Genomic DNA, 23,457 nt, shown 5'->3' with positions numbered 1-23,457 from the left:
TGAGAGGAAGACTAGATCAGAGATATTAAACACTCAGCCTACTAGCAGCCTACAGGATCCCAAGTGCAGCCTGAACTAGATGAAAATGTAATTGGAAAATATTTAACAAAACAATTAAAAATATAATAAAGCATAAATAATGTTAATCTGTGGTTTTCTAAGTCAGTATGTACCCCTGGAGATCCTTGTGTCCAGTTCAATAGTCCTTCCCCGCTCCAGCTTTTAGTTGAGTTTGATACCACTGGACTAAATGACTTCTGAGTGACTCTGCCTTGCAGACCTGCACCTGTCATCCTTTATTCCTCCATCAGTTTGTCACAGCAAGCACTTATTAAAGGCTTACTGTGTACTAGACCCTCTCCCATTCCTGAGGGCCCAGGGAGATGAAATAGGGCTGTCTCCTGGCCCGGGGCTGCCCTCTCACTCTAACAAGAAACAAGGGGAGACAGTGGAGAGGACCAAGAAGGGAAGGGGAAGCACCCATGCCCAGGCCTGCCAAGGGCCCTCCCTCCTCAAGCAGAGCCCCTGTCTGTTGTTCTCCTTCTGACATCCTGACAAATTCTTGAGCATCAGCCCTCTTGGATGTTCACCTAGCTATTGTGCAGAGCCTGTAATAACAGAGGGAGGAGAAACACATGGGCCCTGGGCTCTGGAAAGAGCGGGCAACATGCTATTAAACTGTCCATTTTCCACCTACTGCTGAGGCAACGCTGCCTGCACTAGGGATAAACGTCTACACCTGGTCTTTGTCTGGCCTGTCTCCTGCCTCTCCCTGCTTCTTGGGGATGGGAGCCCCATTTATTTTCACCCGTCCCTCTTGGGACAGAGGCCCCCAAGATCAGCCTTTCCCACTGAGACTCTGCCAGTTGTCGTCTTGTCCAGAGTTCTCCCATTTCTCATCTCATGGGCAGAGAGAAAGCCATTCTCCCTCCTTGATCCCATAATTCAATTCACCAAGAACTTACTAGATGCAGGCTCTCTGCTGAGCACAAACTGGCCTTGCCCTTAAGGAGCTTGTATTCTATCTAGGGACATGTGCACGGTGAATCAGGATGAGGTTATCTGGGCAGGGGGCATGCGCTAATAGCTCGGGGGTTGCAGGGGCAGGAACAGAGGTTTTCATGGGAAGTTTCACCTAAATTGATCCTCAAAGAAAATGAAGAATTGTGACAGGCAGAGGTGAGAAAGGCAGGGGACAACCTGTGCAAAAGTATGGAGGTGAGAAATGACGTCAAATTTGGGTTCAGCACAGATAATAAACCAGTGCAGCGGTCCATCCAGTGCAAGGACTTCAGGCTAGATTTGGCTGACCAGACTATAAATTCCTTGAGGGCAGAAATGAACCGAATTTCCCATGTATGACAGTCATCATGCTATGTAGTTGAGCAGGATCTTGGGCATCCCCTTCATGCTGGCCGATCTCTTGGCCCTTTCCTCCCGGGGAAAAGCGTTCTTTTCAAACCAAACCCATGGGGGAAAGGGCAGGCGCCCAGCAGTGTTAGCCCAACGGCGGTTGTCCCAGGTGCACTGAAGGGCACAGGGCCACATGGCCAGGGAGTGCCAGAGGCGGACCTGGCGCCCAGGAGGGGCACAAACCGAGCCCGGGGGAAGGTCCGGAGTCGGGGAGCTGCCGTGCCTGGGTGTGGGGACCCAAACCCAGTGGGCTCTGATTCAGCAGGTGAAGAAGTCAGGGTGGGAAGCCGAGAACCCGGAAGGGGCGGCTGGTGCGGCTGACAGAGCGCTGGATGGGGAGTCTCAAGTTCAAGTTCTGGTTCAGACCTTCCTGTCTCAGCCCACTTAGCTCTCAGCTTCAGTATAGTGTTAGCTCAGTCTGTTACAGTTGTGGGAAACTAAGCAAAGGCGTGAGATCGAGAGATGGGCGCAGAGTGAGCGCATGTGAGCATGGGGAGGGCTAGAGAACCCCAGGCTCTGAGGGGCGGGCTGCGTATGTGTCCTGAATGCCAGGCAGAGGACGTGGGGCCCACCGTGGGCCGTCTTCCCTTGGCACAGATCCTCGCCCTCTGAGCTTAGGAAACGTCTCCATGAGCTGCTGGGGTCAAAACCCATCGCTCTCGGGGCCAGCTTGGTCCTGAGCCTCCCCACACTCGGCCAGGCTGATCCCAGGCCGGGAGACCGTGACACAGGCCGTCCCAGGGCCCGTACTTGGGGTTTTTCCAGCGTGGGAGGGCTGGCCAGCACTTGTGTTCCACTGGCACAGCCCCTTTGAGGCGCCAAGGTCACCCCTGCGGCACAAGCAGCTATCACAGCGGCCGCTAATGGGCAGTGACCTTTAGAGCAGCTCTTAATGAGCGTCTGCCCGATGGCCTGGTTGTAGAGGAACGGCAGGGGCTGGAGGACGCTGTGGGTGGGGGCGGGAGGGGGGAAGGAAGGGAGAAGCACACACAGCTGAGATGCCGCCCCAGGAACCTCCGGGGCCTCCTGCTAAAGCTCTCTCCCTTTGGGAAGGATACGAGGAGGGTTCCAGAATTCTGTACAGGATACGGCCTCTCCACAGAGCTCAAGGCTTCTCTCCCCCCCAACTCCAAGCCTGTTAAGAAGGGACTCTGATTGCTAAAGCTGGGGGGGGGGGGACATTAGGGGGACATCTAAGCCTCTCTCTCCATCAGACGGACAGAACTGAAACGCCAGAGAGGGAAAGGAACCGACCCAAGGTCTCGCAGCCAGTGGGTGGAGGAACGGGCGTCCCAGTGCAGGACCACTGCCCAGGGTCCCCTGTTGGCTTTCCCAGCTTTCTTTTTTTTTCTCTCTGTCTCCCTATGACTCTTTCTCTCCCTGTCTCTGGTGTCTATTTTATTCTCTGTTTCTCCATCTGTCTCTCTTCCCTTCTCCCTGTTTCTCTGTCTCCCTCTATCTCTGTCTCTCTCTGCATGCCCGTCCCACTGTGAGGGCCTCTGCCTCTGCCTCTGCCTCTGCCTCTGCCTGCCTCTGCCTCTGCCTCTCCCCCTCTCTTCTCTATTAACTTCCCCAAAGTCAATTAGTCAATCAATACATATTTATTAGGTGCAAAGGATAGAAGCCAAGGATAGAAAGAGGAATAAATAGTCATTGCCTTCAAGGGGCTTACATAGACCAAGTCAGGACAAGGCGTGGAGGGGAGAGAGGAAGAGAAACGCGTGTTTATTAAATACCCATTGTGTGCCAGGCCCTGCAGCCCTGATGGATGTTATTTCATTTGATGGGCACAGAGCATCAGCTCTACCTGAGACTCAGTCCCCTCAAACTGCACGGACGTGGGAAGATGGGAGATGGAGGGATGCTCAAGCTCCTGGGATCTGGAAGGGACTTTTTAGACTGGGAGCTCCTTGAGGGCAGGAAACTGGCTTTTGTAGCTTGGCACAGAGCCTGGCACACAGGAAGAGTTTATAAAGAGTGACCAAGAAGCTTCAGCCCTTCATTTCACAGACGAGGACCCTGAAAGTCCGTCATGGCAGAGCAAGAATCTCCAAATCCGGGCTTGGCCAGGCTGATAATGAAGGGGATGATCAGAAAGCAAGGCAACGAGCTTAGAGCAGCCCACAGTCAGGGAGACTGGGTCAGAATCTTCCCCTCCAGATTCATCCTGCCTGTGGGACCTGGGCAAGTCTTTGACCCCCTGGTGCCCCAAGCAGCTCCTGAAGACCAGCGCTTCCTTCCTAGGAGTTTTAAAATTGCAGACCCCGATAACGATTATAATAGTAATGGTGGGGGGACAGCAACAATAGTGGTGGTGGTACTGGCACTAGTAGTAGTTTAGTAGTGGTGGTAATAGTTAGTAGTAATGGTGGTGGTTAGTAGTAGTGGTGGTGGTAATAGTGGTAGTAGTAATAGTAGTGGTGGTAATAGTTAGTAGTAGTGGTGGTGGTAATAGTGGTAGTAGTAGTAATAGTAGTGTTGGTAATAGTTAGTAGTAGTGGTGGTGGTTAGTAGAAGTGGTGGTGGTTAGTAGTAGTGGTGGTGATAATAGTTAGTAGTAGTGGTGGTGATAATAGTAGTAGTGGTGGTGGTTAGTAGTGGTGGTGGTAATAGTAGTAGTGGTGGTAGTAATAGTGGTAGTAGTAGTAAAGTAGTAGTGGTGCTGGTACTAGTTTAGTAGTAGTGGTGGTGGTAATAGTAGTAGTGGTGGTGGTAATAATGGTAGTAGTGGTGGTGGTAATAGTAGTAGTGGTGGTGGTAATAATGGTAGTAGTGGTGGTGGTAATAGTGGTAGTAGTAGTAATAGTAGTGGTGGTAATAGTTAGTAGAAGTGGTGGTGGTTAGTAGTAGTGGTGGTGATAATAGTTAGTAGTAGTGGTGGTGGTTAGTAGTGGTGGTGGTAATAGTAGTAGTGGTGGTAGTAATAGTGGTAGTAGTAGTAAAGTAGTAGTGGTGCTGGTACTAGTTTAGTAGTAGTGGTGGTGGTAATAGTAGTAGTGGTGGTGGTAATAATGGTAGTAGTGGTGGTGGTAATAGTAGTAGTGGTGGTGGTAATAATGGTAGTAGTGGTGGTGGTAATAGTGGTAGTAGTAGTAATAGTAGTGGTGGTAATAGTTAGTAGAAGTGGTGGTGGTTAGTAGTAGTGGTGGTGATAATAGTTAGTAGTAGTGGTGGTGGTTAGTAGTGGTGGTGGTAATAGTAGTAGTGGTGGTAGTAATAGTGGTAGTAGTAGTAAAGTAGTAGTGGTGCTGGTACTAGTTTAGTAGTAGTGGTGGTGGTAATAGTAGTAATGGTGGTGGTAATAATGGTAGTAGTGGTGGTGGTAATAGTAGTAGTGGTGGTAGTAATAGTGGTAGTAGTAGTAGTAATAGTAGTGGTGGTGCTGGTACTAGTTTAGTAGTAGTGGTGGTGGTAATAATGGTAGTGGTGGTGGTAATAGTAGTAGTGGTGGTGGCAATAGTAGTAGTGGTGGTAGTAATAGTGGTAGTAGTAGTAAAGTAGTAGTGGTGCTGGTACTAGTTTAGTAGTAGTGGTGGTGGTAATAGTTAGTAGTAATGGTGGTGGTAATAATGGTAGTAGTGGTGGTGGTAATAGTAGTAGTGGTGGTGATAATAGTGGTAGTAGTAGTAATAGTAGTGGTGGTGCTGGTACTAGTTTAGTAGTAGTGGTGGTGGTAATAATGGTAGTGGTGGTGGTGGTGGTTAGTAGAAGTCCTGGGGATGGCGGTAGTCACTGACATGTCGATGACCTCACTAAAAGGCTTCACAAGTTCTCTAGCTTGATCTCCCCAATGACCAGGGAGACCGTGGGGGACCCCAGTTTGCTCCCAGAGCCCTGGCCCTTGCTGCCCGAAGGGCTCTGAGGAGGAAGGAGCCGGCACAGACTGGCCCGGAGGCTCCTCTGGCTCTGGGTCCTCCATAGAATTTAGGCAGAGCCATAAGAGGCAAAGATTTCCACGGGGGTGTTTTCTCTAATGAAGAAGCAGAAGTGAGCCGGACGTCCCGTGGCTGCGGAGGAGCCTCAGAGGCCCCTCTTGTGCCCGGCAGCGGCTCTCGGAGGCCCCCAGCCTCAGGGCAGAGCAGCTCCAGGGCCCACACTGGCTCTCTGGAGCTTGGCCATATGTGAGACGGGCAGGTTGTGTTTTCTCCCTTACAGCGCGAAGCCCCCGGCCCAAGTTCCCCGGCAGGCAGGGTCCCCAGGGCCAGCCCGGCCCTGTCCTGAATGAGTCCCCAGCCCACGCCCGCAGCCGGGCACAGGGATGGTGAGGTCCTCTGACATGGAAAGGTCAAGGGGGAGTTGACAGAGTCGAGAAGACGGAGCTAAGAATAAAACCCGGGCCCAGAGGCGGCAGGAGGGAGACTTCGGGGCACAGTGGGGGGGGGGGGGGGCAAAGCTGTCTTTTCAAGGCCCAGCCTGCCTGCAGGGAACATGACAGGGCGGAAGATCCGCCCTCCCCGGACCACAGCTGGGGCCAGGCCTTGGCCAGGAGATGCCTGGCAGGGAGGGCAGCCTGGGGCCCCACAGGACGGTTGGGGAGCAGGAGCGGGCGCCCTCAGGGTCCAAGCTCCTCCTGAGAAGGAGATGGAAGAGAACTGTGAAAGGGAATTGGAGCTGAAATCCTGCCCTTGGAGGCTGGCTGGGTGGGGGCAGGGATCAGAGACAGGAAAATACGGGTTTTTTGTTTGTTTGTTTGTTTTTGCTCAGGCAGTTGGGGTTAAGTGACTTGCCCAGGGTCACACAGCTAGGAAATGTGAAGTGTCTGAGACCACATTTGAACTCGGGTCCTCCTGACTCCAGGGCTGGGCCTCCATCCACTGCGCCCCCTAGCAGCCCCAGAGCCAGGAAAATGTGAGCAGAAATGTTCCCTCCGGACACTTGATAAGAAGGGCAGCCCCTGCTCTCCTCTCTGCCAAACGGGCCGTGAGACTTGGATAAGAAACCTAAAGTGGCACGTATGGGCGGTTAGGTGGCGCAGCGCGTGGGAGCCTGGTCCTGGGAGGGGACAGAGCAGGGGAAGGGTCGGGAGGGGGAGGGGCCGTAACAGAGAGAAGGACCGCAGGCGGCCAGAGCCTCCTTGTCCCGGGAAGGGGCGCGTCAGAAAGGAAAGGGCCAGGCAGGGCCACAAGGAGGCTGGCCCGGGCCCAAGTCCGTGGGAGTGCAGGACACGAAGGTTCCTGACTCAGTCCAATGAGGACTGAGCAGGAAGATGGTAGGGATGGCAGCGGCTCCCAGTGAGGAACCTCCCTCTTCTCCGGCGGTTCCGCGCCTTTCCCACGGGGAGCCGCCTAGAACCCGGAGGGAGGGCTACGGGGGTCCCACGGGGTCCTACAGCCAGCAGGGACCCAGGCTCGCGGGCTCCGGGCCGCTCCATCTATCACGTCGTTCTGTGAAGATGGCGCCCATCAAAGATGCCCCGGGAGTCAGATGGACAAACCTGAGAAATACCGGAGGCCCCCAGGTGGCTGCGGTGTTCCCGGGACTATCCGCCTCTGCACTGCCCCCGACGCTACTGCCAGGCTGTTCCTCCCGAATCGAAGGCCCCGCTCTAACTGTCCCACTTCCCGCCAGTGTGCTCCTATGTCTTTGAAGACTGGAGCCGGGGCTTCCCAAAGACTGAAAATGCAAAAGAAATCCGCGGTCGGCCAGCGACTCCCAGAGACGCCTGAGGGGGGGGGGTGCTGGGAGAGGGGCGGAGGAGCGGGAGGGGGGGCTCCCCTGAGGGCTGAGCTAGTCCCAGGTGCAGGCAGAGGTGCCAACGCCCCTGGAGGCCGGCGGGCCCTGGAGGCGGGCGGGCCCTGGAGGCGGTTCCGGGCCCTGGAGGCGGGCGGGCCCTGGAGGCGGTTCCGGGCCCTGGAGGCGGACGGGCCCTGGAGGCGGGCGGGCCCTGGAGGCGGTTCCGGGCCCTGGAGGCGGGCGGGCCCTGGAGGCGGGCGGGCCCTGGAGGCGGGCGGGCTTGGGAGCACTCCCCGCTGTGTTCTGACCTCCCATTCTTGTGTTTTCAGCTCACGACACTGGCCTTGTGACCCTACAAGTTGCCTTCAACAACCAGATCATCTCCAACTCAGTGGTGTTTGAGTACAAAGCCCGGGCTCTGCCCACCCTCCCCTCCTCTCAGCACGACTGGCTGTCACTGGACGGTAAGAGCAGGCCGGCCCTCGCAGGCCGGGCACCGCCGGGCATAGTCAGGGGAGGGGAGGGGCCAAATGGGGCTCTCCGGGCGCCTGGGGGTGGGTGGGGCCGCCGAGGGGGCGGCGTCCCAGAGGGCGTCTGAACTTGGGGGCTGTCCGGGAGGGCTGCCTCGGCTTAGAGGCTCCCGGGAGGTCTGCGAGCCCGTGGACGAGTGTCAAGTACGGCGCTTGAGGGTCCGGGGGCGGAGCGAGGGCTCGCCCCCAGCCGCCCCCACGCGGTGACCGGTGGCGACCTCGGTGGCTCTCCGGGTCACGGTGGGAAGTGAATGGCGCATCCTCCCGGCACCGGCGGCAGGGTGATGGTTATGTCTCCGGGCCGGCTCGGAGGCCCCGGCCGGGCTCTCGGAGGCCCCGTGCCCTGAAGGCCGTGAGCCTGGGCTCCGGGGAGCTGGAGGAGCCAGCAGGGCCCGAGGGCGCTCCTCCCGGACAGAAGGACCGAGGCCCTGTGGGAGGCATCGCGCTTCACTGTCGGGGGCTGCCAGGGGCCCCTGGAGTCTCCGCTTCTCCCCAGGTGACCTCGGGAGCCTCTCTGCAGCGAGGTCAGGGAGAGGATGTCCGCACGGACACTGGGAAGGGGCGGGAGGGGACGCTGGTGGTCAGGAGCACCGCACCGTCTGTCTCATTAAACACGGGCCTCGGGGAGGCTGAGGCCTTCTCCTGGGTACAGGGGGAGGGGAGTCTCTGTTGTCTCTGAGGGGGCACGTCCCCCAGAGGTCTGTGCCCTGAAAGCTCCGGCACCTGCAGGAGGGGGGCTGAGGCTTTTGCCCCTCCCCCACAGAGGGTGAAACTGGGGGGGGGGGGGCGGATGGAAAGGCTGGCTCCAGAGTCAGATCTGGGGCCAGCCGCCCCTGGGGCTTCCCGAGTGTTTCCTCATTTATAAAGTGGGAATGTTGGACTGGCCTCGAGCTCTGCCCTGAGGCGTGCCTGGCCCCGAGGCCGCCGCCCCGTCTGTAACTCCGCCCATTTGCACCGTCCGACTCAGGGCGGCCATGGTGCCGGCTCGGGCGCAGAAGGCTCGAGAGCGGCCGGAGCGCCCCTTGTCCCTGGCTGCCCACACGCAGGGGGCTCCAGCAGCCCTGCCCACCGCTCTCCTCTCAGACTGGGCATGGCCGCCCTGGAGGCCTCCCCGAGGGTCCCGGCGCTGCCCCCACAGGCTCCCTCCTCTTCCTCCTGTTCTTCCTCACCCCCGGCCCTGGAAGATGCTTCCAAGTCCGGCCCCCGACCGCCGCCTCCCGGTCCCTTTCCCAGAACCCCCCCCCACCCCCACCTCCAAAGAAGTCACACACATCCGGAAGCCATCTCCTAGCAGTTTTTCCCTTGTGAAAAGTAACGGCAGCCAGAAGCGGGGGCTTTGTCTCTGCCCTCTCCCTCTGAGAGTCCAAGCCGGGGGGAAGGGCGCGGAAAGCAGGAGAGGAGGGGGGTTCTGAGTTAAATTAGAGACCAATGAGCTAATCTTTCTTTGGGAAGTTCTAGAAGGATTCCTTAGAATCGTTGGTGAACTCCGGAAGGGAAAACAACGGTTGTGAGGAGCCAGCGTCTCCAGAGGCCGGGGTCCCAAACAGCTGCTTCCTGTCCGGAGCAGCACCCGGAGCGAAGGGGATGCTGGGGGGTCCGCCCCATGTTAGCAAAGCTCGGCAGGGGTCTCTTCTCTGTCTGTGGAGGATAGGAGAGACACGGCCGGGAGGGGGACCCAGGCAGGAGGATTCAGAAGGGACGGGCCGGGGAGCAGCGTCCGGGGGTCCCCAGGGCTGTGCTGCCGGTCTCTGTGCCAGCGACTCGGACAGAGCTTTCGTGTCACACTCAGGGAGTTTGCCAGTGACGGCAGCTGCAGGTCTCCTGTATAAATCCTCTGTATTTTACTTTACGCATTTAAAAAGCACTTCGTGCAGTGCCTGGAGCGTAGTAGTGCTCCCCTAAGAACAGCTCCCTGGGCCCCAGCAGACTGAAGGGATGCGCAGGGGCAAAGGCGGCTTTTGTCTACAAGAAGGGGCTACGAGGGCAGCCCGAGGCGGGGAAGGCAGAGCTTGCCTGGGGCTTGGGGAGCTTCGGGTGGTCCGGGTCAGCGGCAGCCCGAAGGGGTCCTGCCAAGTGGGCTGCCGGAGGGAGAGGCGGCGGCCTCCCCGCCCTCCTCGACGCCCGCGCCGGCTCTGCGCCTGGCTCAAGGAGGGGAGTTATAAGTTGGAGGGAAAGCAGACGGGGAAGCCAGGACGGGCTTAGGGTCACAGCACTGGCCTGGCACAGCCTGGGGCAGGGGGGGCTGCGAACATGAGGCGGACAGAGAAGGGGGCGAGCCGTTCTCCAGAGGTCAGAAGTCAGCTGGATGTCAGGAGAATCTCCAACAGTCAGGGCTTCCCTGGCTGGAGGGGCTGCCTCCCCCGGCTCTTCGGAGGGGGGTGGGGGGGCAGATGGCTCCTTGTCTGGGGGGATTGCTTCTGGTCACTGATCGGGCGACGCAGCCGCCTCACCTTCCCACCTCCAGTTCCGCCTCTTCCTCTGCTGTCCATGGGCACAGAACTGGGAAGGGCACCTCGGAGTGGGCGTTATCAGCCATTCCGGGCCTGACTCGCCTCTGGGACCCCGCTTGGGGTTTTCTTGGCAGATACTGCAGCCGTTCGCCGGGTCTTTCTCCAGCTCGTTTTACAGATGGGGAAACTGAGGCACACAGTGTGGCATGATGTGGCCAGGGTCACACAGCTGGGGGTGGTCTAGGGCTGGCTCTGGACTCTCAGAGCAGAGTCCTCCCGACTCCATGTCCTCCCGACTCCAGGTCCTTCCGACTCCATGTCCTCCCACTCCAGGTCCTCCCGACTCCAGGTCCTCCCGACTCCATGTCCTCCCACTCCAGGTCCTCCTGATTCCACGTCCTCCCGACTCCATGTCCTCCCACTCCAGGTCCTCCCGACTCCAGGTCCTCCCGACTCCATGTCCTCCCGACTCCATGTCCTCCCACTCCAGGTCCTCCCGACTCCAGGTCCTCCCGACTCCATGTCCTCCCACTCCAGGTCCTCCTGATTCCACGTCCTCCCGACTCCATGTCCTCCCATTCCAGGTCCTCCCGACTCCAGGTCCTCCCGACTCCAGGTCCTCCCGACTCCATGTCCTCCCATTCCAGGTCCTCCCGACTCCAGGTCCTCCCGACTCCAGGTCCTCCCGACTCTATGTCCTCCCGACTCCATGTCCTCCCACTCCAGGTCCTCCCGACTCCAGGTCCTCCTGATTCCACGTCCTCCCGACTCCATGTCCTCCCACTCCAGGTCCTCCCAACTCCCGGCTCTGGTGGGAGATCCACCAGGGAAAACACGGGAGATCTGGGGGGGCGCCCCTCGTTTATGAAGCACAAGTCAAGTGGCCAGGTCCCACCACAAGACACAGAGGCCGGGGTGACGTCGGCCTGGGAGTCAGTCACTTAACAATTAGCAAGCATCTTCCTAAAGAGCTTACTCTGGGCCAGACGGTCTTACTGAGTGCCGTGGAAACCAAAAAGAGAGTTCTTCCCCCTCACGGAGCCACGTTATAATGGGGGAGACAGCACAAAAGCTCCAAGGTGCATAACGATAATGGGGGAAGGCATGGTTGGGGTGAAATTGGAGCTGGATCTTAAAGGAAGGCAGGTGGGGAGGGACGAGCGAGGGCTCTCCAGGTCCATAGGGGAAGGAGGGATTGGGGGCGTCTTGTGGGAAGAGACGCCTAGAAAGGAAAGGCTTTAAAGTAACAAAAGTTACATTTGATCCATGAGTAACGGGGAGCCCTTGAGGACCGGGTCACGGTCAGATATGCACTTGAGGAAAATCAGAAATCGGAAGTTGGGGTTGTTCAGTCCCACTCTTCGTGTCCCCATTTGGGGTTTTCTTGGCCGGAATTTCTGGTGTGGTTTGGCATTTCCTGCCTATTTTACAGATGAGGAAACTGAGGCTGCCAGTGTTGTGTGACTTGCCCAGGACTACACAGCGAGGAAGGGTATGAGATTGGATTTGAACTTGGGGTCTTCTTGACTCCAGGCCCAGTGCTCTATCCCTGCCAGGCCACAGCCTCGCTGCCCTCGGGAGCAGAGGAGCTCCGTTCAAAGACCAGTTTTTCTACTTATTACCTGGGGGGCCTTGGGCAAGCTTGGGGCTGTTTTCTCCGGTATTCAATGTTCCAACTGGAAACACGTGACTCTGGTCTGCTGTGCATCAGAGGCATGCTGGGTAATGGCAGGAGACCCTCAATTTAACAGGTGTTTGTGAAGTGTCTCCTGTGTGCCAGGTACAGTGTTACACATAAAAAGGGGAGGAAGCCCCACAAAAATCCGCGCCTGCTCTGAAGAAACAGGACGTGCTGGTTCCTGCCCTCAGGGAGCTTAATTATAAACCGTTAGGGAGGCAAGACAAAGAATCAGAGACTGTCAGGAGGAACCAGGGAGAAGCTGGCGGCTTCCTTTTCCAGATGGGGAAACCGAGGCGCGGAGCAAGTAAAGGTCGAAGGGAGTTTTGAACGGTGACATATCAACGTGAGCCACGTTTGGGTGGGCTTCGTGGCCCCGCTCCGTCCAGTGCAGCTGAGTTCTGGGTGCCGAAGAGGGGACTGGGGAGGAGCAGGGTTAAAGGGGAGTACTGGGTCTGGCTGCGTCTCACATGAAGCCCTGATTTACTGTTCCCCGCGGGCTTGCGGTCAATGGGACGGGCTCTCATGGGTGGGCAGAGGGGCCAGGAGGACGGTGAATGACTCCTCTCAGAGGAGAAAAGAAAACCAGGAGAGGGCAGAGGGAGAAGGCTTTCTCTGAGCCAGTCCCTGTGACACATGGGGAAACGAATGAGTGAATGAATGGTGAGGCCTGTGGTTTCCCCTCCAATACCTCAATCCATATCTTCCCCCCACATCCTCCCGTCCCCGCCTCTTGCTGGGGTTGAGAAATAGGCTTCCTCCTTTGGCTCCCGAGACTGGTACCCACGTGCCCTCCAAAGCCACGCCCGCACAGCCACGCACATGACCATGCACACGCCACGCACATGACCGCGCACACACCACGCATATGACCACATACATGACCACGCACACGCCACACACACGACCAAGCACACGCCACGCACATAACCACACACATGACCACAACCACGCACACAATCACGCAGGACCTCGTTGTTGCTCAGTCAGTCGGTCGTGGACCTGACGACCCCCTCTGAGGTTTTCCCGGCAAAGGTATCGGAGGGGCAGCCACTTCCTCTCTGACTTTTTTCTGAAGCGTCGTTTGATTGACACATGTTTGCTGCATCTTCAGTTTCTAATTTTACAGACAAGGAAACTGAGGCAAACAAGATTAAGTGATTTACCCAGGACCCCACAGCCAGCGGCACGTGAGGCCAGATCTGGACTTCAGTGTATACACAGATAATAGAAGTATTCTATATGTGTACAGTTCACCTCGATGCGGCGATACACAAACACACACAAAAGCAGAGATTCATGCACGTACGTGTGATCGTTGTGCACGCAGTCACATGGACAACCGCACACAGACATGCACGCGTGCTTATCTACTAGAAGCAACTATCTGTGCCTCTAATCGGAGAGATTTGCTGATAGCAGGAAGAGGTTAGAGCGTCCACCTGGGCTGAGGGACTAGCGTGGAGGGAGCGAGACTCGAGCCCAAGTCTTGCCTCCCTGACTCCCAAGACCCTCTTGCTTTCCACTAGCCTGAGCCGCCTTTCACACATATTAATGCCCGTGTGTCGCAGTCACGCAGCATTGCGCACAGCCATGCTTGCACACATGTGTGAAAGTGAGGACATACTCATCCACACATTCACACATGGGCTCACACATGGCTAAACCAGTAAGTGTGTGCACGCACATGCACGTGCACAGGGCTGCATGCGTGTGTCCAAAAATGCCCGTTATTCACCTCTGCACACGGTGTACGTGTGGACACCTAGGAACGTGCAGCACGGTCTGCACGCGGAAGGCACGTCATGTGCACAGCCGTGTCACTGCGGTCCTCACACTGCAACTACACGCATGCAGCCGTGCACACACAGATGGGGCGGGGCTGCCCTTCCTGGTGCTGGAGCTCACAGGTCATCTCCCTGTGGACCCGAGAGTCCAGGGTCTGCCACAGTGATGGCGATGCTCCCCGCTTAGTTTGTGCCGTCTGAGGAGCCCCTTTGCTGGGAGACTGCTGTGGCCAGCCAGGCGGTAGCATGAGGAGGGCTTCCCAGCTCCCTTGGCCCCCCAGCCAGTGCCAGGCCCCATCCCTCTCCCTCTCTCACATCCCAGCTATCTATTCAGCTCTTCTCTATCAGCCCAGGCTGCTGGGGTGGGAGGGGTGGGGGGGAAGGGGGAGGCAAATTCTCAATTAGAGCTCATTAGGAAGTGGAACGTGTGTGATCTCATCATGGGGGGGGGGGGAGAGAAGAGAGAGGGGGAACTGGGGAAAGAGAGAGACACAGAGACAGAGACACAGAGAGAGGGCCAGGGAAAAGAAAGAAAGGAGGGGTGGGAGGAAGGAAAGACAGAGAAAGGAATCAAGGGACAGGCAGAAAGAGACAGACAGAGAGAAAGGAGAGAGAATGAGAAGGATAGAAAGAGAGAGAGACAGGGAAGGAAAGAGGGATGGAAGGAAGGAAAGACAGAGACAGACAAAGGGGGAGAGAAATCAAGGGACAGAAACACACAGAGAAAGAGACAGAGAAAGGAGAGAGAATGAGAGGGAGAGAGACACAGAGAGACAGAGAGAGGACCGGGGAGAGGGAAGAAAGGAGGGATGGAAGGAAGGAAAGACAGACATACAGAGAGAGAGAAAGGGGGAGAGAAATCAAGGGACAGGCAGAAGCACACAGAGAAAGAGGCAGAGAGAAAGGAATGCCAGGGAGACAGAGACAGGGGGAGAGAGGAGGGGCTGGGGGACTGCAGTGCTGCATAAACTAGGGCAGCGCTAAGAGCCGGCGCACGCGTGCACACACACACATGCGCATGCACACACATATGCGTGCAGGCGCGCACACACAGGACAGCTGCAATGCAGAGGCCCTTCAGGGGGAAAGAGTGAATAATTGTACTAACGGGGCTTCTCGGAGGCCTGGGCCTTCATGCCCACATCTCTGGGTATTTAAAGGGCCAGTGTCTCTTCCAGAGCCAAGGAGAACAGCCCCAGATGTTCTCCAGTAAGGTTTGAATGTGGGTGACTTGCGTCTCACCCCCCTCCATCACCCTCCTGTAAACCCTGGGGTCCCGCTGCCTTCCCGAGGGACGAGGAGAACAAGGCTTTGGAGAGAGCCAGCAAGCTCAGAGCATCTCCTTTGATTAATGTGCGAGAAGGCTCGGATCACGTGTGGTCTGGACCTGCTCACGTGAGTCCCAACTGTCGCTGCTTCTGCATTTTTCTCCCCCTGGCTACTCACCTCAGTGTAATATGTCACACATTCAGCTCCACAAACATGGATTGAGTTTGGGGGGCACGAAACCCAAACGAGCCTGCCCTTAAGGTGGAGGGGGGGTGTTACCGTGTCTATAGAACCAAGACATCCAAAGCAGTTTCCCAAGAGAAAGGCCGAGAGTCACTGCTGAAGGGCTCAGGGAAGGCTCAAGACAAAGAGATGCTCGAGCTGTGCTTGGGAAGGTTCAGTGAGGCGTAGAAAGCGCGCGCCAGGCTCCCGAGCCACTCCTGCAGAGGGGTGGAGGTGAGAGAATGAATGTCATGGAGAGGAGGCAGTGAGGAAGGGGAGGTGATGTGAAATAAGACTGGAGGGGAGTGAGCCCCTCTGGGGAGGCTTTCACTGCCAGGCTGGGGAGGTCCCATTTTATCCTAGAGGCACGGGGAGAGTTTAAAGGCCTGGTGGACTCTATGTCAGGAATGGCATTTTGGCAGCTTGTGAAGGGGGAGATAGAAAAGGGAAAGATAGGAAGACAGGAACACTAAGAGTCGATTGCAGTATTACCCATGCATATATTTTGTATACTAAAAGATATAATAAAAAAATTTAAAAGTCTATTGCAATAATAAAGTAACAGGTGAGGAGGTCCTGGACCTCAGAGAATTGTATAGACAGAAGGGAACAGACAGGAGAGTTGTCGTGGAGGTAGAAACTACGGGACTGGACAACAGATTGGATTTGGGGCAAAGAGGGAAAAGCTAATGAGGGTCCCCACTTGAGAAGCTAAGTGACTGTGGAGATGCTGGTGCTAGTAATAGAAATGGGAAGCTCAGAAGGTGTGGGGAACATGGGCCTCCCATTTTAGGGTGAATTTCCAAGTTGGGGGGATTCTAAAAGGTGGCACTGAGAAGGAAGTGCATACGAAGGAGGGGGGACACTCGCTTTCCACACCAAAGGGCAGCTGAAGGATTTAAGTTTGGCCGGTGACTTCCTGAAAATCCCCTGCTTGGAGCAGTTGCACCCCTAAGAGAAAACTCAGGCCCAGAAAATGGGAGGAAGAGAAGAGGGGGATGGGAGAGGAAAAACTCTGCCTCTTTTCTAGCTTTTCTAGTGCTCTCGTCTGACCAGCAGGTGCTCAAAGAGGCCAAAAAAAATCAAGTTAGCGCAAAGTGGGCTCAGAGCCAGGGATCTGGATTCAAATCCCCATTTACTAAGTAAGCGAGTGGTGTTAGGTTAGGAAGAACCCAAATTTGTTCTTCCATGTGCAGAATGAAGGTGTTTGGAATAGATCATTTCTAAGGTCCCTCTGGCCTTAGATCCAACGAACCTAAAAGCCCATTCCCTCCCCCCCAGGTAGGCCTGCAGATGAGTCGGAGCTGGCACTGGAAGGGCTTTCACCTTGGCCATAAACAGTTTGGGGTTTGGGGCAGGAGCCACAGGCTGATCTCAGGGGTGATTGCACAAGGAGAGGGTGCAAACATGTAGTAAGCACCCACTACAAGCCAGACACTGTGCTAAGTGTTGGGGGATACAAAAAGAGGCAAAAGTCAGTCCCTGCCCTCAGGGAGCTTACAATCTAATGTGGGGATGGGGGCAGGCAACAAAAACATACACAAAGCAAGCTGGTTAATAAATAATTAGTAGATAATTCGCAGAGGGAAAGCATTTGAATTAAAAAAGGTGGGGAAAATATTCTTGAAAATAGAATTTTAGTTGAGAATTAAAGGAAGCCTGTCTAACTTCATCCCCAAAGAGGTTGGGAAGGAAGTTAGGCCCCTTGAGATGGGAAATACAGTGATTGGTCCAAGGAAAGCGTGACCCAGCGTTGGTTCTGCTGTACTGCTGAGCAGGCTGATGAAGGACATGGAAGTCAGATGTGGGGTTATCCTGGGAAGTTTGCCTTCCTCCCTTTGGAAGAAGTATGCCCTTTCATTTGTCACCTTGTGCTAGAAACAAATTTCTATTGATCCTGTCCTTGTGGCTGCTCTGAGCAAAAATCCAGCTGAATTCTTTTTCTTCTTATATCATCATCATCATCATCATCGTCATTGCTGACATTTATATCGTGTCTCCTATGGGCCAGGCACCGTGCTAAGCACTTTACACATATCCCATCTGATCCTCATGATAACCTTGTGAGCTAGATGTTGTTATCCCCATTTTACAGATCAGAAAACTGAGGCAAAGATGAATTTGCCCAGGGTCATGGGCTACTTCGAATATGGAGCCAGATTTGAGGTTTCTTGACTTCAAGCCCAGTACTACAGTCACTTCATAAAACACCTCTACTTTCTTCTCCAAAACCAGCCATTTATTTCTTTGAATACTTCCAAATAGCCTCGCAGTTCATTTGTTTTTCCAGAAGCAGAGGCAGGGAGGCCCCAGAAACTGGACAGTGGGAGGCATTTCTGATGTGCCCACTATGGGCCAGGCGCTGATGGGTGCTACAGACACAAAGTGAAATCACTTCTGCCCTCCAGGAGTTTATATGAAAACGAATGGGAGATTGTTTTGAAGCAGGGCAAGAGCCATGGCACGGACATCACACCCTGGAGAGCAATAGCTTATCGAGGCTCTGCATGCCGGCCTTGGGAGCATGGGGGAATTGTGCCCCAAAGTGTTTCTGAGAACTTTCTCTTTTGCTGAGGTGGCCACTGGAAACATATTGAGCAAGCTGCTCTGCCAAGGTGAGAGGCCCTGCTATCTGTTTAGCCAATTTTGGGGGGGGTCTTTCTCCATTACAAATGGCCATTATTCTTCCCCTGTGACAAGGCTAGGAGGTCTAATGTCTTGCTTTCCAATTGGAGAAGGGCAACAGGAAACCTTCCAACCCTCCCAAACCTTTTTCAAAAAAAAACACAAGTGACTATTAAGTAAATTTTTAAAATTTAAAATAAATTTAAAAATTAAACCCCACACACTCAATGGGAACCACCCCCTGGCACCCTCCATATCGTTTCTTGGAGAAGCACTATGGCACCATGAGGCCTGGGTTCGAATGCTCACTTGTGGACCTTAATTCCCAGGGCCCGTCTCCTCATTTGTAACATAAGATGGACTAGATGACCCTAATCCTTTCCGAATGTCTGTCTGGGAGGCTCTGATTCTGACTTGTGACCAGGTAGACGAATAGCCAGCCTCTCTCTCCCGCTCTCCCTCCCTTCTCCGAGCCTGCCTCTTCTCCTAGATCTTCCATTAAGCAGCTTAGATTCTGCTACTCTATTTTTAATTGCTCTTTGGGGCACAGCTCTGCCAGGATTAAAGGGAGGTCTGCGATCAATAGCTTCATTCTGCCCGGGGCTGAGACAAGGTAGGAATGTAGCTTTCCTAGAGTTTGGAGGTGCACCAGCCAGTGGCCGGCCAAGGAGGTTGCGTTTGGTCCTCAGGGTGGCCTTCACCGAAGCGGGGAGGAGAATTGTCCCTCTGTGGGCTCAGGCTCACACCAGTGTGGAGGATCCCTTTGCCTGATGAACTCTTGGGAAAGGACAGAGAACCAGGGCTGCTTCTCCGAGGCCCCACTGATGACAAAGCACAGCAAGACTTTAATTCAGAGACCCGTCTGTGATGACGATGGGGACCTGGGGAAAAGTGGGCACAGGGAGCACTCTCCTGGGATGAGGCTACCTGGCGCTGTGGCTATTGATGGGGAAATGGAGGCGGGGATGGCATTGGGTCAAAGGGCTGGATTCTAGAGAGAAATCCTGTTCTGGGACAGAGCTTCTAAATTTCCTGCCATTTGGTAAAACCCATTAACCTGCTCTAGTTATGGGATAGGGCTAGTGATGGGATCTGCCATTTCACTGGAAAAGGGGACCCTTAGATGGGCAAATACTCTATATCGACGTAGGTCAACACCTCTGCAACTTATTGTTTTGCTGAATCGGGGGGGGGGGTTACTGAGAGGCTGAACGACCCAGATCTTTCTGACTCCAGACCAGCTCTCTATCCTTGCTGCCATTCCTTCTGAGGGCCCCATATCCTAGTTACAGACTAGAGTTTAATTGACAAAATAGGGTTTCTTAAACTTTGCCCACTTATGTCCCCTTTTCACCCGAGAAACTTTTACATGACACTGGGTATATGGATATATAAAGTAGGTATACAAATCAAAAATTTCCTGTTAATAAATCATAATTTGCCACCCCCACATTGAGTTACAAAACCTCACATGGGGTTGTGAACCATGGTTTAAGAGGCTAGGCACAGACAATAATCTGTTTGTTGCTAAGCACACCCACAGACCCTATCCAGAGTTGAGCATATATGTTCACTTGGAATTGTCTCTTGGCTTAAGGTTTCTTTCCTCAACTTCTTTCATCTACCAACCACATCTCTGCCTTTTAAGGCCCACTTGCATCTTCCACATAGTCTAGAAAGAGATGCTGAAGGACATGGAGAAGGCAGCCCCTTTCCCTGCACTCGGGAAAAGCTCCCGGGATCCCCCCGCAGCTGCTAAACCAAGCGAGAGCTGCTTGTGATGGGCCAGCTGCAAGCTCCTGTGCTGAGGCTTCTTGGACAGAAGAAACCCATGGCTGATGGGAAGAAATGGTGTGAGAAGGGCTGGTGGAATGATAGGTGGGCCAGGGTATTTCTGGCATAGTTGCAGTCCCCTGGTGCTTGTCCCCGGCTCTCTTCCCCGATCTCACCCTTTAGGCCGGAGGAATGGGCCAAGATGTCTGTCTCTGTCCAGAGTCCTGCTCCTGGGGCCCAGAGTCTCCTTGAAGCCGCACCTCTCTGCATTTCACAACTTGAAAGATTCCATAAATGGAGGTTTTTATTACTGATGTGGACTTCAGAGAGGCCCAGAGTCAGGAAGATCCGAATCTAAGGCCCCCATCTGCCAGACGCTGCCCACGTGAGCCTGGGTGACGCAGGGCACACCTCCGGGGTACTTTGCACCCCTCCAGGACCATAAGTTTCCAAGCGGATGCTAGCCAGCTACTCCCCCAAAGGGCCTCATACCAATTAAATCACTAGTCTGGTCATTCATCTGGACCAGAGTCACTTACGTCTGTCTGCCCTACGCCTTTTGTTCAGGAAAGGGGCAGCGTCTTATATGGTGCTCGTGTTAATCCCACACACAGAGCCCATGGCACTTTGTAAATGGCTTGGAACCATTCACTGACGTGAACCGAGAGAGACGGATTGCCTGAAAGAAAGGCTAAGGTGGATACAGGACTGATCCCATCCCCAGGACTCATATGTGGTGACGCCCCCAGCTTCAGCCCTGCAGGCCTTTGGGGTGTCCGACCTGGGCCTTGCCCTGCTGGGGTCCCCTGAGCCTGGTGTGTGGCTTGGGGCTGCATGTGTCGTAGAAGCGGAGCTGGGCCTGGAGCCTGGAGGTGTGTCCAGGACAAGTCACGTAACATCCCAGTGCCTGAGCGTCTTCCTTGATAAGGCAGCCATGTCTGCCACGTGCACTTGTTGGGAGGAATGTTCTGCATCAAGCCAATGTAAGCCACTGATGCCAGGTAGCATGGCTGGTCCCAGGGCATTGGTGTTCACAAGACACCTTTGACAACTCTCATAACGCCTTCAGACTCAGTTTCCTCATTTGTAAAACTAGAAGGTTGCACCTGCGGTCTCTGAGATCCTTTCCCGTTGTAGTTCTGTGGTCTCATTTAATCCACACTGAGGGCCAATGGCTGTCCCCCCTCACCCACCACCCGGAGAGTGGACTCGAGAGAGGTCTAAGCCGGGCTTCTGCTTGAACCTTTGACCTTCTGCTTTCTAATTCAGAGTGTGGGCAGACTCTGTACCCCATGTGACGAGGCCCCTGGAAGCACTTCCACACTATCATGTAATTCTGGGCTTTCTACTTAGCCAGTAGGTGTGTGCGCACCCAGAGTCATGTTGCAGCGGATTTTCAGGTGCAATGTCCCCTCGGACCTCCACACTGACTCATGGGTCAGAACAACAAGACTCCCTGTGACCTCATGGGAGAACCTGGATGAGAGTTATAAGCATGGGATGGGAAGGCACAAAGGGGCGGCCACCTGAGCCATGAGAAAGGACAGCTACACCAGTCAGATCACGTCTGAGAAGCTTTGGAGCCTTCAGATTGAGAACGAGGGTGGGGGAGACCCATTTTGTGAGGAAGCCGTCCCTCCCCAGCCATCACTGTGAGGCACTGGTCTCCATGAGATATGAAAGCTCCAAAAGAGGGGATTCTCTGCAGAAGACTAATGGAAGGACATCACATGGGATGACTGAGACAGTGCCCATGAGGAGGAAGCCATAAATACTGCATTTGAGTCCCAGTCCACCCCTTAATTACTGTGTGATCTTGGGCAGAAGCCTTCTTCTCTCTGGGTCTCATTTACAAAATGAAGCGACGGGGCCTTTTATGGCCTTCAATGGCCTCTAGTAGTCCCTCCATATTTAAATCTCTGATTTTTATGAACTGCTTAGCCTAGTGCCCGGCATAGCGTGGGCAGTAGATAAATGCTTATTCCCTTCCCTTTCCCATGATCCTAACAGATCATCTTTTCTCGGGGCTTCCTGACAGCAGCCTATAGCCTAGAATGTCCTCCCTGCCCCCTTCCCCTCCTAGAATCCCCAGCTTCCTGTGGGTCAGCTCCAGCGCTACCTCCTTCCAAGAGAGAGTGTACCCTTCTTTCCCAATTCCCCCTCTCCCAAGGTGAGGGTGCCTTCTCTCCCTCAAAGTTCTTGCTACGTATTTCATCTTGGTCTGTCTCGGTGCACTCTGTAGTCTTTCCATTGCAATGTCACTTCCTTCAAAGAAAAATATTGCTTCATTTTTGTCTTTGTAACTCCAGGGACTTAATTAAAGTAGTGACTTGTTTGTTGAATGAATGAGTGAGTGAGTAACTGAATGAATGGATATAGCAGGATCTGCAGGCTTGGTAGTTTGGGGCAGCTTTAATTTTTATGCAGCAGCAAAACCATGATGCTCTGGGTGAATTAGGAAAGCGGTTTTCACGGGATCAGAATTGCTAGTTCTTGAATTTGTGGTGTAGACTTTTGTGGACATCACTCACTAATCCGAGGCATTTATTAAGCACCTGCTAAGTATCAGGTACCAGGTTAGCACTGGGGCTGTTCAAGGCTGATAGAAAACTTAAATTTGCTTTTTTTGCTTCTCCATCCATTGCTTCCTGGTTTGGGACATGGGGGACAGTGGTGTCATTCGGTAGTAATATCGATTTAATTAGGGGTCAAAGGGGTCTTCACAAACAATTTCCATTCCAAACAGAGTAGGAAGTTCCTTCAGCTAATACACTTTGCATGAGAAATACATGTTACAAATGTATAGGATGCTAAATACCGGGACTTCTTTGTCATCAGTCTTGTTGTAGTTCGAGGGATAGAATATATGCATGTATCACTGTGGGGGGCTCAGGGACCTAGCCACCCCTTTCCTGGTCTTGTTTGCTCTCTGAGTTTATTTTCCTTAATGAATCAGAGGAGGGCCAAAGCGTATCAAAGTTGGGTCCCCATGAAGTCGGTAGAGAATGCTTACGTGTCTGCTCAACCCTGAGCCTCCAGTTACTGCAGCCTTCGCAACGGTCCTGAGGAACTTTTTCTCCTCCTCAGGAGATAGAAGGACAGGCCACCCCAGAGCACAGAGAGCACACCGGGGTCTCACAGGGAGCCAGAAATCTCGCAGGATTCCCAGCTCTGCAGTGAAGTCCCGACCCAGTCAATTCCTTTTAAAAGTCCTCTCCAATCTGGCTCCAGCCTCCCTTTCCAGACCCATTGCCTATTAATTTTCCTGACATTCTCTGTGTTCCAGCCAAATTAGACTACAAGGAGCTCCTTAAACTCAGCATTACATTCTTGCCTTCGTGCCTTTAACTTGGCTTCCCTCTCCCTGTCTCTTTCTCTCCCTGTCTCTCTCTCTCTCTCATTCTTTCTGTCTCTTTGTCTCTCTTTCTTTGACTATTTGTCTGTCTCTGTGTCTCTCTGTCTTTCTATCTCTCTTTGTGTCCCTATTTCTGTCTCTGTCTCTCTGAGTATCTCTCTCTGTCTCTCTCTGTCTTTGTTTTTCCTCATTCTCTCTCATTCTTTCTGTCTCTTTGTCTCTGCCTTTCTCTATGTCTCTCTCTGTCACTGTCTCTGTCTCTCTGAGTATCTCTCTGTCACTGTCTCTTATTTTTTCCTCATTCTCTCATTCTTTCTCTCTGTCTCTCTCTACCTTTCTCTTTCTCTCTCTGTCTCTGTCTCTTATTTTTTCCTCATTCTCTCTCATTCTTTCTCTCTTTGTCTCTCTCTACCTTTCTCTCTCTCTCTGCCTCTCTCTGTCTCTCTTTCTCTCTCTCTCTCTCTCTCTCTCTCTCTCTCTCTCTCTCTCTCTCTGTCTCTGTCTCTTATTTTCTCTCATTCTTTCTGTCTCTGTCTCTGCCTTTCTCTGTGTATCTCTCTGTCTCTGTCTGTCTTTCTCTCCATCTCTCTCTGTCTCTGTCTGCCTCTATCTCTTCCCCTTCTCTTTATTCTTTCTCCTCTTCCCTTCTTCCCCTCCCTTCTCTCCTCCCTCCTCCTCTCCA

The 23,457-nt window shown here is 54.1% G+C and overlaps 1 protein-coding gene across 4 annotated transcripts in view; it reads left to right on the top strand.

Annotated features, from left to right (window-relative positions):
* The window catches only part of CAMTA1 (calmodulin binding transcription activator 1), a 129,072-nt gene that overhangs the window by 21,986 nt on the left and 83,629 nt on the right, over positions 1-23,457 (top strand). For all 4 annotated transcript variants that reach the window (XM_074306364.1, XM_074306365.1, XM_074306362.1 and 1 more), the window contains one exon: positions 7,416-7,550. In XM_074306364.1, coding sequence (XP_074162465.1) covers positions 7,416-7,550 — 135 coding nt within the window. The remainder of the gene's footprint in view (positions 1-7,415; positions 7,551-23,457) is intronic.

Source organism: Sminthopsis crassicaudata, chromosome 3, assembly GCF_048593235.1.
Source record: "Sminthopsis crassicaudata isolate SCR6 chromosome 3, ASM4859323v1, whole genome shotgun sequence".
Taxonomy (NCBI): Eukaryota; Metazoa; Chordata; class Mammalia; order Dasyuromorphia; family Dasyuridae; genus Sminthopsis; species Sminthopsis crassicaudata.
This window is presented reverse-complemented; position numbering and strand designations above follow the sequence as displayed.